Genomic DNA, 14,752 nt, shown 5'->3' on the forward strand with positions numbered 1-14,752 from the left:
AGAAAATAAAAACAGTAACTCGCCACTTGCGATAACACAGATGGATCCAGAGGGCATTATGCTAAGAGAAATAAGGCAGAGAAAGACAAATACAGTATGATCTCACTTACATGTGGAATAACAAAAACAGAAAAGAAAATGAAAAAAATGAGCTCACAGATACAGAGATCAGATGGTGATTGTGGGGGCAGTGCACGAAATGGGTGAAGGGGGTAAAAAGGTACAAACTTCTAGTTATAAAATAAATAAGCCTTGGGTATGTAATGTACAGCATGGTGACTACAGTTAATAACCCCGTATTGCATATTTGAAAGTTGCTAAGAGAGAAAATCTTAAAACTTCTCGTCACAAGAAAAGAGAAGTTTGTAACTATGGTGATGGATGTTAACTAGACTTATTGTGGTGATCATTTTGCTACATATACAAATATGGCATTATTATGTTGTATACCTGAAAGTCATACAATGTTACATGTCAATTATACCTCAATTTTTTAAAAGTTTAGAAGATTAAATCTGAAAAAAAAAAGAATACCCAAGTACAGAGCCCTAAGTCCCTACAACTGTTAAAACTGCTTTGATGAAACATTTGCTATCCATCTAAGTCAGAATGGAAGATATTTAAGTCTTTCCCAAAGGAAATGCCCACCACCACCAAAACCTCAACCAGCATACAATGGAGGAACTCAGTCCAAACTTCTCAAAGCTAGGATAGTAAAGATGACCAAAGCTTCCCCCACTACACTCTCGACTCCCTGTCATTCACAACAGCTGTTCATACAGTGACATACTCTGAGGAGGTAAATGTTGAAATGAGCTCATGACTCTCTCTTCCACATATTTTCCAAACTATTCTCAACATCACTTTGTTTTGTGTATTCAACCCAACTTAAAGGGTAAAACTTCACAAAAATAACACATCACCCTCCCTTCTCTGCTTGCTTCCCTTGTCCCACTTTCCTAGTATCCAAGAAACCTGACAGGAGATGCTGCCCCAGTTAATCTCTGGTTCTGGGCTGGAAAATAACCCGGGAAGCATAACACATCAATAGTGTCGTGCCCTTATTTTATTTTTTACAAAAAAATGACTATTTAACTGGCCAAGTTCTCAACATGCAATACATCATAATCCACGGTGGAGACTGCCTCATGGCACGCAGAATTCTGTGGAATAGTTTCAACTATTTCCAACTCCAGCACGATATTACCATAACTCTGCCCAAATAGGTAAACATTTATTTATCCCTTGGCATCTTGCCTCATCACACAGAAAACTTTGGCCAGGCTTCTATGACAGGCTTTTAGGGTGACATCATGAAAAGAAAATAGTTACAGCATAATTTTGACCCAGAAGAAAAAAACTACTCTACCACAATAGAGTAACCACTGGAACAGAGAAAAAGATATCAAACTGCCTCCCGACTTCCGCTCCTAGAAAAAAATTAAACAGCTGAATAGGAGCAACCAGTCCAATAAAACTTAGGGTCCACAACTGACCAAAAAAAAACTTCTTTACCAAACAAAACCAAAAATAAACAAATGGGACCTACTCAAACCTAAAAGCTTTTGCACAGCAAAGGAAACCATAAACAAGATGAAAAGACAACCCTCAGAATGGGAGGAAGTATTTGCAAATGAAGCAACTGACAAAGGATTAATCTCCAAAATTTACAAGCAGCTCATGCAGCTCAATATCAAAAAAACAAACAACCCAATCCAAAAATGGGCAGAAGACCTAAATAGACATTTCTCCAAAGGAGATACACAGATTGCCAACAAACACATGAAAGAATGTTCAACATCACTAATCATTAAAGAAATGCAAATCAAAACTACAATGAGGTATCACCTCACACCGGTCAGAATTGCCGTCATCAAAAATTCTACAAACAATAAATGCTGGAGAGGGTGGGGAGAAAAGGGAACCCTCCTGCACTGTTGGTGGGAATGTAAATTGGTGCAGCCACTATGGAGAATAGTATGGAGGTTCCTTAAAAATCTAAAAATAGAACTACCATATGACCCAGCAATCCCACTCCTGGGCATATAACCAGAAAAGACGAAAACTCTAATTCGAAAAGATAAACATATCCCAATGTTCATAGCAGCACCGTTTACGATAGCCAAGGCACAGAAACAACCCAAGGGCCCATTGATAGACAACTGGTTTAAGAAGATGTGGTGTGTGTGTACACACACACACACACAAATGGAGTGTTACTCAGCCATAAAAAGGAATGAAATATTGCCATTTGCAGCAACATGAATGGACCTAGAGAATATCATACTACGTGAAATAAGTCAGAGAAAGACAAATATTATATGCTACCACTTATATGTGGAATCTACAAAATAACACAAATGAGCCTATATACAAAACAGAAACAGACAGACTCACAGATATAGAAAACAAATTTATGGTTACCAAAGGGGATGGGCGGTGGTGGGGGGTATGATAAATTAGGAGGATGGGATTAACGGATACAAACTACTATACATGAAAAAGATTAGCAACAAGGACCTACTGTAGAGCACAGGGAACTAGAGCCAATATCCTGTAATAACGTATAGTGGAAAAGAATCTGAAAAGGATAGATATATATTATATATAACCGAATACTTTGCTGTACACCTGAAACTAACAGAGTACTGTAAATCAACTATACTTCAATTTAAAAAAACTTCTTTAACAACATGCACTAAGTATCTTAAAAGCATTTTTTTTAAGTTACTGATCCAACAGCTGGAGAAAAAACAAAATAAAAATTAAGCCATTAATAAACCAGCTAAAAAAATACATACCACAGAAGTGTGAGTGAAAGGGAGGCCGTGGGGGTGCTTTATCTAGTGCGAAGCTGTGATGCACCAATGCTGCCACAGCAATAATCTGCCAAGAAAGGAGGAGAAAATCACTTATCAGATACCTACTACGCAGTCTGCATTCTCACCACAACCACCGAGAATAGAAAAAGATACAGATTTTAATCCGTAAGAATACTTTAATTTTTTATTACGGAAGTATTTAAACAAATAAAAAAATAGAATAATAAAATCAACTCTCATACGCCGATGACCCAGCTTCAATCATCAACTCATCAACAGCCCTACCCCACATTATTCTGATGCAAAACGCATACCTATCACTTTGTCCAGAAATATGTCAGCAGGTATCCCTAACCAAGGTTTCTCAATCTCAGCGCTATGGACATTTTAGGCCGAATAATTCTTTGCTGTGGGGCTGCCCTGTGCATTATGGGACGTTTAGCAGCATCCCTGGCTGCCAACAGCACCGCTCCCCACTCCCCAGTCTCCAAGTTGTGACACCAAAAATGTCTCCAGACATGGCCCAAAACCCCTTGAGGGTTAAAATCTCACCGAATTGAGAGCCATTACTTTAAAAGATGAGAAGTTTTTAAAATGCAATACAATCATCTCAGCTAATTCAACTAACAGTGTTTCCTTAAAATCATTAAATATCCAGGCAGGATTCAAATTCTCATGTTTTCCCAACTATCTCAATTTTATTTACCAAATAAGTCCATACTTTGCAACCAGCTGATATGTTAAACTGTCTAAGTACAACTCCTCCCCATCTATTATTTCTTGCAATTTATTTGTTCAAGAAACTGGGTGGTTTTGCCCCGTAGAGTGCCCCCCCAGTAAAGACTCTGCTGCTCGTATCCCAATAATGTCATTTAACATGTTCTTCTGTTTCTGCACTGCCTGTATATTCATATGTGGATCTGAAGGCTTGATAAAAATCAGATTTTTTGGCAAGAATTCTTTGGAGGTGCTACTGATCACTGGTTATCACATCGGGTCTGGTTATCTCTACTCTAGTGATACTAGCAGCCTCTGAAAATCACTGCCTAGATCCATTATCTCATTAGAGATTGCAAAGTGGTCACATTCAATTTTTCCTTTATTTTATTTATTTATTAGCTGGAAAGCTTCTATGAAGACAAACTTCCCCATATCGATTATTTGGTTACCTGAGATACAATATATGTTCAAAAAAGTCAAGATAAATGCTTGATTCAATCTATTTATTTACCAGTTTTCAAAATAATGAGTTAGTTCCCTAGCTTTCTTCACAGGTGAGCAATGCGGTGCTGTGTTTACAGTATCATTATGAAGTCGTATGTTTCAATCTGTTGCAGTTATACTTATACATGCTCAAATTGTCCCATCTTTGGTGTAGGAAACTCTTCAAGTTTACTCTTGAGTCCTTCTGACATATCTTCAGTAGATTTTAATATCGTCCTTGCTTTCTAGTATAACAAGAAGTTCCAGGCTTATCCTGGACATTTCCTGCCCCAAATCAGCTATTTCTTCACAAAACCCTATTTCCTTTCTGGGGAAATGGTATTTAGAAACCTCACTCTGGGTGCTGGAAGGATTTTTTTTAACTAATTAAATTTTCCCCAAACACTTAACTAATAAATATCTACTATATCAACTATTATTAAAAGATCAAATCACATACAAAAAAAAATTGCCAAAAGGCTGTTAAAAAAGATCCCCATCAATGTCAAAGGATTTAGAAGCAAACACAAAGAAGCTCCCATCGAACAAAGAGAGACAATTTAAGCAGCAAAAATAACAAGAATAATTAATGAATGAAACAGATTGAAATATACTAAGTATATATAAAGCCCATGAGTTTATAATGATAGTCCATAAAAGACGAAGCAAAAATAAGTAACAAGAAAAATAAACAAATCATGTGTCAACACTGCACATAATGTAGGTCCCCAACTTCCCTCTCAGAAAACTGGCAGCGAAAGAGAAAGAAGTACACATTTATCTCTTCTTTCCTATATAAAGTATTGCAGCATAACCAAATAGTACTGGTTAATGAGGAAAAGTTAATTTTATAGAAATATTTAACTAATAATCATTCTAATATTTCACATGCTTAACTAATAAACATGGAAAGGATGACGGAATTAGAAGACCATTTTACAACTCCTAATGAAATATCTAATTTAGGCAAAAATTAGATCAGTGGTTCTCAACCAGGAACAATTTTGCCCGCAGTCCCCAGGGGACATTTAGAGATGTCTGAAGGCATTTCTGGTTGTCAGAACTAGGCGGTAGCGGTGATATTTGGCATTGGGTGGAGGCCAGGGATACTGTTAAACATCCCACAATGCACAGGACAGCTCCCACAACAGGTTCATTCGGCCCAAACATCAGTATTGCCGAGGTTAAAAAACTTGAACCTACTAATCAATGATAGCCCCACTAACAGTGGTTTAACCAGACATTACGTGCCTACTGATACAACCCAACGTGAAATACACTGTACCACCTACACAGTATTTTGGCCAAAAAAAGTTAAACCTGAACCTAATCAATTCGGCAGTGCTAATGAGCAGGGGTGGATACTTTTTTCCGTAAAGGGCCAAAAAGTAAATATTTTAGCCTTTCAGGTCACAGAGTCTCTGCCATGACTACTAACTTTGCTGCCGTGGTACAAAAGCAGCTGTAGATAATATGTGAACGAACAGACATGCTGTCTTCCAGTGAACTTTATTTACAGAAACAGGTGATGGGCTAGATTTGCCCGCAGGCCACAGTTTGCCAACCCCTGATATACAGGAAGAAATCCACAGACACGAGGAAGCAAACAAATACAGAAAATGGGTCATTCATTGAGACCACTAACAGTGATTCCTCAATAAGTCAACGTCACTGAAAAAGCTGGAGGGGGTGGGAGGGAGCTGCTCACATTTAAAAGAGATTCAAGAAACAAAAATTAAACACCGTCTGTGGATCTTGTATAAATCCTGACTCAAATAAATCAACTGTTAAAAGACATTTCTGAGGGCTTCCCTGGTGGCACAGTGGTTGAGAGTCCGCCTGCCGATGCAGGGGACACGGGTCCGTGCCCCAGTCCGGGAGGATCCCACATGCCGCGGAGCGGCTGGGCCCGTGAGCCATGGCCGCTGAGCCTGCGCGTCCGGAGCCTGTGCTCTGCAACGGGAGAGGCCACAACAGTGAGAGGCCCGCGTACCGCAAAAAAAAAAAAAAAAAAAAAGACATTTCTGAGAAATAGAGTCATGTGACTATGGACTAGGTATTTTAGCTGGTATCAAGGAATCACTGTTAATGTTAATAGGGGTGATAATGGTATTCTATAAGAAAGTGTGCATGTTTTGAGAGATGCAAACCAAAGTATACAGGGGTAAAATGACACAATGTCTGAGATTAGCTTCAAAATACTTCAGGAGGAAAAAAGAAGAAGGGGGGCGATAAACAAGTGTGACAAAATCTTGCTAAATGGTGAATATGAGTGATGGGTATATAGGAGTTCATTATATTATTCTATGTCCATCTGAAGTTCTCCAAAATAAAAAAATTTAAAAACACAAAGTCCAGCAATTTAAGTCTTTAAATAAAAAAACCCTCCAAACCAGACAAATTCAATTCATTCTTCAAAATGGAGTTTGGTAGTGAATTAGTATTCTTTCCCTTCCAAAAAGAACCTCCCCTTACAGAAAAGCTATACAAGTGCAAGAAGTATCGCACCTCTGGCATAGGTACAAAATCTGTCCTGTTTCTTTACCTCGTTTTCATGTGTCTTTGCATTCTGCATTGTCTTCATGCTCAAAGACATGACCACAAGTGGAGGCGGACCAACATCCTTAATTACGTTCACCAGGTCCGGTTTCAAGGCCACTGCCTCAACTTTACACCAACTGATTGGCTGATTCAAGAGCTCTGAAAAAGAATAGGAACAACAGATCAATAGCTATTTGCTGAAAAAGAAAAGTTACTATAATTAAGACATCTGTGATTAACCGAGATTGTCTTCAATCCTACCTTCTACTAAGAATGTCTTATTATAACATCTAACTAAAACTAAACCACGTTATTGGATTGTATGCAAATCTTCGTGTGTGTATACATATGTTCATTTTCCTGGGAAAAAAGTCCACAGCTTTCATCTGACTTTCCAAAAAATCCAAGACCCAAAATAGGTTTGTAAAAGCCACAGCACTGCCTTAGAGGAATTAAAAAAAAACAGTTTTGGGACTTCCCTGGTGGCGCAGTGGTTGAGAATCTGCCTGCCAATGCAGGGGACACGGGTTCGAGCCCTGGTCTGGGAAGATCCCACATGCTGTGGAGCAACTAGGCCCGTGAGCCACAACTACTGAGCCTGCGCGTCTGGAGCCTGTGCTCCGTGTGAGAGGCCCGCGCACCGTGACGAAGACTGGCCCCCGCTTGCCGCAACTAGAGAAAGCCCTCACACAGAAACGAAGACCCAACACAGCCAAAAATAAATAAATAAACAAACCAATGAACCAACAATAAATAAATAAATTTTTGAAAAAACAGTTTTAAGAGATTCATGAAGACAAAACAAAGTATCACAAATGCAAGTATTGAAAAACATCAGGTAAGAGACCATACATGCACTATCCACACCGGGCAGTGATGTTTTGCTCCTTCAGAAGTCAGCAGTTCACTATGTAGAACAGCTGAGCCACATCAGCCAGGTTGGAAGTCCACGCTGACAGCAACACAATGAAGGATGCACCCAAATGCCCGAGTAGGCTAGCTAAAACCTCCTTCCCACTAAAATGCTAAGCACCACGGTGAAAGAGTGATTTCAAACGTACTTCCTATACTCACTCAAGGAAAACCTTAAAGAAACTAACATTAAAAAGGAAGTGGTCGCACTGAAATTGAGTCCAATTCTTTAACTTCTAGAAACCGCATCTAACAGCAATTTACTTAGCATTCTGAAAGTAAATTTTCCCTTACGTGGATTTTTTACTTCGAGCCAACAAGGTCCTTTGATCTTTCTGTTCATCAAGAACAGTTCCAAGCTGGATGTGTTGGTCCCAAATACATGAGAAAAAGTTTCTCCTTTCAAATCCTGAGGAAGCTGTGGCATTTCAGCCTGAAAAAGGCAAAGACAAAAAAAAAATCTTTTTTTGTTTAAAACTATTACTTCACATTTTCCAAAGTCTATATTTGAAATAAACAAAAGTCTCTCTATGAACCACCAGAAGAAACCCCTTTGATATATATGAAATGTAATTTGCCACAAATGAAATCCATAACAATTCACAGTAGGAAACAAAAACAATTCACAATGACAAAATAATGCATCTTGATGACACCCATCAGAAGAAAAATGGGCCAAGAAGCTCCCGCAAAAGAGGATTTCTGTCCAGAGCTGTACATACCTTACTGATAAAGAATAGCCAAATAAATACAACTCCGTTAGAAGAATGAAAGCGAGAGAGCGGGACGTTCGGCTTGCGAGCGGGAACCTCTTAGTCGTGCACGGAGAAAGAACGATTTAAAAATGGGTGATGTTGAGAAGGGCAAGAAGATTTTTGTTCAGTAGTGTGCCCAGTGCCATACTGTGGAAAAGGGAGGCAAGCACAAGACTGGGCCAAATCTCCATGGTCTGTTTGAGTGAAAGACAGCTCAGACTTTCAGATTCTCTTACACAGATGCCAACAAGAACAAAGGCATCACCTGGGGAGAGGAGACGCTGATGGGAGTATTTGGAGAATTCCAAGAAGTACATCCCTGGAACAAAAATGTTCTTCGCTGGCATTAAGAAGAAGGGAGAAAGGGCAGACTTGATAGCTTATCTCAAAAAAGCTACTAATGCATAATCGTTGGCCACTGCCTTATTTATTATGAAACAAATGTCTCATGACTTTTTATGTGTACCATATTTAAATTGATCTCATACACTAGAATTCAGATCATGAATGGCTGAGGTAATATTTCTGTCCTGATTTAAATAAGATTGGCTTGTGGCTAAATGAATATAGTCAGCTTTTTGAATTTCGATAGTAATTCTGGTTCAAAAAGTACTATCACTGTTTTCCCCTTCTAAAGAGATGATTAAACTTGAATAAGGAATGTTAAACTTTTCAGCGATACGGTGAATGCCTTCTCAAACCCTATAGGAGATTGGTTTTATATTTAGATTTCTATAACTGGTTATATTAATATATTTAAATACTGAGAAGCTCCCTTAACTGTCTCATAGACCAGCAAGATTCACCTGTGTTTCAAGTTGTGTTCGTTTGCCTGTTAAGGCAAGGGCCGAAGATATACTGACACATCCACTTTATCTTTTTGGTCTTAACTACGCCAATTTAATTAAAATTCTCCATCTAAAATATTGCGTTTTACTTAATGAAAGGAATTTTAGTGTGGTTTATGTATAGCATCAAATAAAGAATATTTAGTACTTTTCACATTTTATAGATGATCTTTAAGATCAGATGCTTTTAAAATTCACTGTGACAAGATATGTTAGGAAACTTGCTTGTGAATTCTCTACAAAGTCAGACTAAGTTATAATTCAGGATTGTCTTTTAAACAGGTATTCAGAAACACAACGGCAGAACTACTGTAGATGTGTGATGGGCAATGGTGCTTTTGCCAACTCAGAAGGGTTAAGGCAGAGGAGCTTTATCATTAGCACAAATTTGTAAATTATCTGATCATAAGGCTTGAGAATTAAAAACAAAGTCACAGATCAAAATAAATAAATAAATAAAAGCAAGGGAGTAGGACTCATTCAAAATGCTTCCATGGAGAAAATTTTTTATGGGAGACAGTGTTTTATTTTTCTTTTCATAAGAAATATTCACGTTCTCAAGTTCTATATATATTGCCATGTGTGCTCTGATGAATACAGCCTAAACAAACCGATAATAAATTCAGTAATTTTCTTACGTTATCTGAGCAAAAAATAATGATACTGGTTATCATCTTCCTGTTGATGCTTGAAACAGTTGCTGCTTATAGAGCAATTTAAGACCAGGAATAATTACTAGTGCATCAGTTGAATGCTACATACATCCCTCAGATTAGAAATCCACAGCTAAAATTATCAAGTCATAAGCAATGTATTTCATCACAACTTTATTAATAATTTACACATGGCATGCAAGAAATGTTATTTCAAATTCATTTCTAAATAAAAGTTTTGACAGTTACAAAAAAAATGCTTCCATGGTACTTTTCATCACCACTGTCAGAGATATTTCTTAAGTTTCCCTTTTCCAACGTCATGAGATCAAAACACTAGAACGGAGAGGTAAAGAGAGGTTAAGGTCCAGTTAATTAACATCCTGCAGCAGTGACCTTGTCTGTCAAGGGAGCAGGAGCAGCACTACAGTGACGCTACTGACGCTCTTCTCTCACCTTTCCACTGCTGAGGGACACTTCAACAGACTAATGATGTCCAACTCCATCTTGTGGCATTCATTCCACTTGACAAACAGTTGTGCAATTTCAACTTATTTATGTAAAGATGCATACTTGAAAGCAGAGAAAGGCAGTATAACCTATAGTCTACATATTTAAATTCATTTTATTCATTTTAATTATTCATGACTATAAGTTCACTTCAATGAACTATAAGCTTGAAGAGCCCTGCCAATACTCCTAATTGAAAGCCAGTTGAAATTTCAAAAACAGGAAAATGCCATTTTCAAGCAAAATCCATTCATTTTCTTTGTTTGACTTACCGAGTATCTAACTTCCAAGTACTCCGACTTCTCTGGAACATCAGGTATCTCAAAAGCATAGTTCTTTTCCACTGCCTGGGTAAGTTGATATTTAAAAATCATTAAGATAAAAAAACTTCTCACAAATTAAATTGACAAGCATTACATACACAACGCATGTCTCTGTATTTAATCATTATGGAACACAAAGGTAAATAAAGCCAAAAAAGCACCTTTTCCCCCTCTCAACTGGGACTAAAATAGCCAGTGACAAAATGTTAAAAAGACTTCTTTTGGACACTAGAGAACTTAGAAGTATTTGCATTCAAGAGAGGTAATAAAACATTAAAAATGTTTACAATGTCAATGCACTAAATTATTTGCTACTCTTCGATACTAAGCAACTCCATCTTGCTACAAAAATTAATGATAAACATTATAATCATAGCTCACATGTACTGAGTGCTTGCTATGTACCAAGGATTGTTGTAATCACTAATCCTAATTAATTGACTTAACCCTTCCAACAGCTCTGGAAATAAGGCCCCACTTCTCAGGTGAAGAAACAGGCCCAGAGAAGTCACTCAGCACTTGTTCAAGGTCACAGACCAGGAAGTGGTAGGGCTAGTACTTAAAGCACAAGCAGTCTAGCCTGAGCACCTATGCTCTTCACCATTGCACCACATTGCTTCTAGAATTTTAGAGACCTGATCCATCAGCCACAAGTCAAAAAGCTCAAATAGTTCAGATGGTTAGCCTCATCTTCAGCAACTCAATCCTCCCTTTATTGCAATCACTGTTAATATAGCCAGTGTGCTGAGGAACTTACAGCCCCACAACTATGGCCAAAGGCATCAATAGCTCACTAAAATGAAGACAACTGATCAATATGTATCACACGAATAGAAGAACTTTGTTCTATCAGAAATTGCATCATAGACCCTGACTTTTAAAGATTTAACCTTCTGACCAAGACAACTTGGCAATAACCAATGTAAACAAGATCAGAACAGTTTCTTCTCCATCTAAGAATAAGAACTATTATATATAAGATATATATTATATATATATATATAAGTTCTATATATAGTTCTATATAAGAACAAGCTATGCTTCAAGTACTGGAAGCAATTACTTTGCTAATGTTATCTTTTTATTCAAATTAATGAACATCATACACAGTTTAAAGAGAAAGAATAAATATTTTTATAAATCTAACATATTGGTTTTACATTGCTATCTATGAAATTTCCATTCAATGAATTATTGCCACACAGAAGGCATTTTGCAAAAAGAAGATATGCAATAACTATTTGCTAAATCAGGAAATTAACAAACAACCAATATATAGACCTGAAAAAATTATCACCAAATACAAACCTTGGACTTGAATTTCATAATCTTATATTTTGCTGCTATTTTCTCATCAAATTCATCATAAACATCCTTCATTGTAACTGGAGTTCCACTTTCTTTCCCTGTATTTAGATCAATTTTCTGCTTTCCCATGGAGAGCGGAGGGGAGGAGAAAAAATATCTGTACATAAGATCTTTTCAACCACCAGAAACCCAAGCCTAAATCAACTTTCATCTTCACGTACTTAAACATTTAATAGAATAAGGTGAGTTCAAAGATACAAATGGACCCAAAAATGTACTAAATCCAACACCCAAGTCCTCCCAATGGCATCATAAAACCCAGAGATAAAGATGATCAATCCTACAAAATGGGAGAAGAGTGTTGTAAATCTTGACCAAGACGCTTCACAGTTCAACTGAGATGGGAAACAACTGGGGTTGAGAGGAGAGTGTGGATGTTAAGCCCTAATAAAAAGAAGGAGCAAATGGAACTGACCTTGTTAAAAATGGCTGTGGAGGAAATAACAAAACCATGAAAACTGGGCCAAACACCATGTCATATTTTAGTCATAAACTCCCAACCCCAATAATTATGGAAATGGGGAGTGGGGGGGGAGACAGCATTATGTACTGAAACTCAGGCACTTTTACGCTCTTTCTAACAAGTTGAAAAACAGATAGTGTTTCACTCCACTTCCCCCAATGTCTAATGGAGCTGCTGACAATCAGTGGTCACGAGGCAGGCAATAAGAAAGGCTGTAGATAATCCACAGCCCTGTCAAAGGACAGGGCTAGTGGCAGAAGACAGAATACACTTGGAATTAGAAGCTGTCTACTAAGGTTTACCGTTTCACGCGGAAGGAAGTAGAGCGTTCGCTCAATGTTTTTCACCATGACACAACAGCTCACATGGGTTTGGGCGAATTCGATCCAAACTTTGCCAAATAGAAACACCACACCTACAAGAATAAGGAAAAACCATGGGAAAATAAACATTTCAGTTATATCACATTAAAGGGACGATGTAAAAGCTCACTGTGTCCACACGTTTATGCTTTGGTAAGTCATTTCTTACAGCAAATGCATCTGCTGTCCATTCCCAAAAACTAGTTCCTTTACTCAGTACCTATGCCATGACAATATCACACCAGTAAAACCTGTGACCACTGGGAGGACAGGGAACAGAATGATTCTCTAACTTGGTGGGAGCATTTTTCCCTAGAATTAGGGAGACATCCCAGGTAAATAGGGACAAACCTCAGTTATCAGGGAGACATCGCAGGCCCGGATAACTACTGAGACACCCTAGGTCAGTGTAGAAACCGCTGGGGAATTAGAGAGACATCCCGGCTCAATGTAGACAGACCTTGAAAACTAGGGAGACATCCTAGATCAGTGTAGGAGGAAAAAAAGGACATTTTCCCTAGAACCAGGATTACCCACATTAAGAGAAACAAAAAAAAGCAACTTATTCTCCAACAAAACTCGTACTTAAACCTTTTATGAGAACTCTGAAAATGTAATACTAAACTCCTTTCTAGCTTGTACTTACCAATAAAACTTAACATTCATGTGTAAGGATAACTATGTATGGTATATCAGTATTCTCCTGTATGTAAAATTGTGTTTTGGAAAAACATAATTCATCTCACATCTTATTCCATATAATAGTATATATCTCCTAATAGGGCTAAACTATTATCTTCTATTTCACCCTTTCCATCTCACAGACTACTGAAGACATCTGGCTGGGTAGCATTTGTAATGTTCCTCCCTCTCTTATTTCAGTTTAACAAATGGGGTCTAGTAACCAAATCCTTTTGAGATCCCTAAGTAACATAGACCACAAAGTGGTAAACCAAGCCTTTCTGGACATCAAGCCATTGTTCATGAAACATGGCCATCAAGAAAGGACTCCAGGGCTTCCCTGGTGGTGCAGTGGTTAAGAATCCACCTGCCAATGCAGGCGACACAGGTTCGAGCCCTGGTCCGGGAAGATCCCACATGCCTCGGAGCAAGTAAGCCCGTGCACCACAACTATTGAGCCTGCGCTCTAGAGCCCTCGAGCCACAACTACTAAAGCCTGCGTGCCTAGAGCCTGTGCTCTGCAACAAAAGAAGCCACCGCAATGAGAAGCTCGCGCACCACAACGAAGAGTAGCCGCCATTCACTGCAACTAGAGAAAGCCCGTGCGCAGCAACAAAGACCCAACTGAGCCAAAAATTAATTAATTAATTTTTTAAAAAAGAAAGGACTCCAGAGGGAATTCCCTGGCAGTCCAGTGGTTAGGACTTCATGCTCTCACTGCTGAGCGCCCGGGTTCAATTCCTGATCTGGGAACTAAAATCCCACGTGGCCAAAAAAAAAGGACTCCAGAGATTTGATAGTCAACCTAAGAGATGGTCACTGTGCAAAATCCCGGGCTCCATGAATAATTAGACAGCAGTAATGAACATAGCCGCTTATAGGGCCACTTGCCTGAGGCACTTAGAAAATTCTGGCACATGCAAAGGCTACTGTTCACAAGGCCAATTACTCCAGTTTCACAAGATAGCTCATCAGCGCTTCCTTCTGTCACTCGTTCTAGTAGAAATAAGACTATCTAAGAATTTTCATTTCTGCAGATGATTAAAATTCTTACAAGAGTTGTGTAATTTTCAGCTGGGGTAAAAGAGGTGTGGGGGGGAGATAGGGGAGAGAGAAGGGAGGACTGTGGGGATGATTAAAAAAGAAAAAAGTCACAGTAGCTCAGAAAATTAAAAGTCATCCTCACAACAGTTAGAGACGAAAAACCAAAATTCCATGCAAAGAAAAATAAAGACCCTAATACTGGATTCAAAGATTCAAATAGCTCATTTTACAGTCAAACTAATATCACATTTCATGCAACACATTTGA

At 38.3% G+C, this 14,752-nt stretch overlaps 1 protein-coding gene and 1 pseudogene across 6 annotated transcripts in view; one reads left to right on the forward strand and one right to left on the reverse strand.

Moving 5' to 3' along the window:
- Window positions 1-14,752, reverse strand: part of POLA1 (DNA polymerase alpha 1, catalytic subunit) — a 303,249-nt gene that overhangs the window by 256,912 nt on the left and 31,585 nt on the right. For all 6 annotated transcript variants that reach the window (XM_060137819.1, XM_060137817.1, XM_060137815.1 and 3 more), the window contains exons 11-16: window positions 12,701-12,813; window positions 11,876-11,992; window positions 10,517-10,591; window positions 7,773-7,911; window positions 6,571-6,725; window positions 2,802-2,886 (exon numbers count right to left, since the gene is read on the reverse strand). In XM_060137819.1, the coding sequence (XP_059993802.1) occupies window positions 2,802-2,886; window positions 6,571-6,725; window positions 7,773-7,911; window positions 10,517-10,591; window positions 11,876-11,992; window positions 12,701-12,813 (684 nt within the window). The remainder of the gene's footprint in view (window positions 1-2,801; window positions 2,887-6,570; window positions 6,726-7,772; window positions 7,912-10,516; window positions 10,592-11,875; window positions 11,993-12,700; window positions 12,814-14,752) is intronic.
- On the forward strand, window positions 8,323-8,794 carry LOC132513609 (cytochrome c-like; annotated as a pseudogene).

This window comes from Lagenorhynchus albirostris, chromosome X (genome assembly GCF_949774975.1).
Source record: "Lagenorhynchus albirostris chromosome X, mLagAlb1.1, whole genome shotgun sequence".
Lineage (NCBI taxonomy): Eukaryota > Metazoa > Chordata > Mammalia > Artiodactyla > Delphinidae > Lagenorhynchus > Lagenorhynchus albirostris.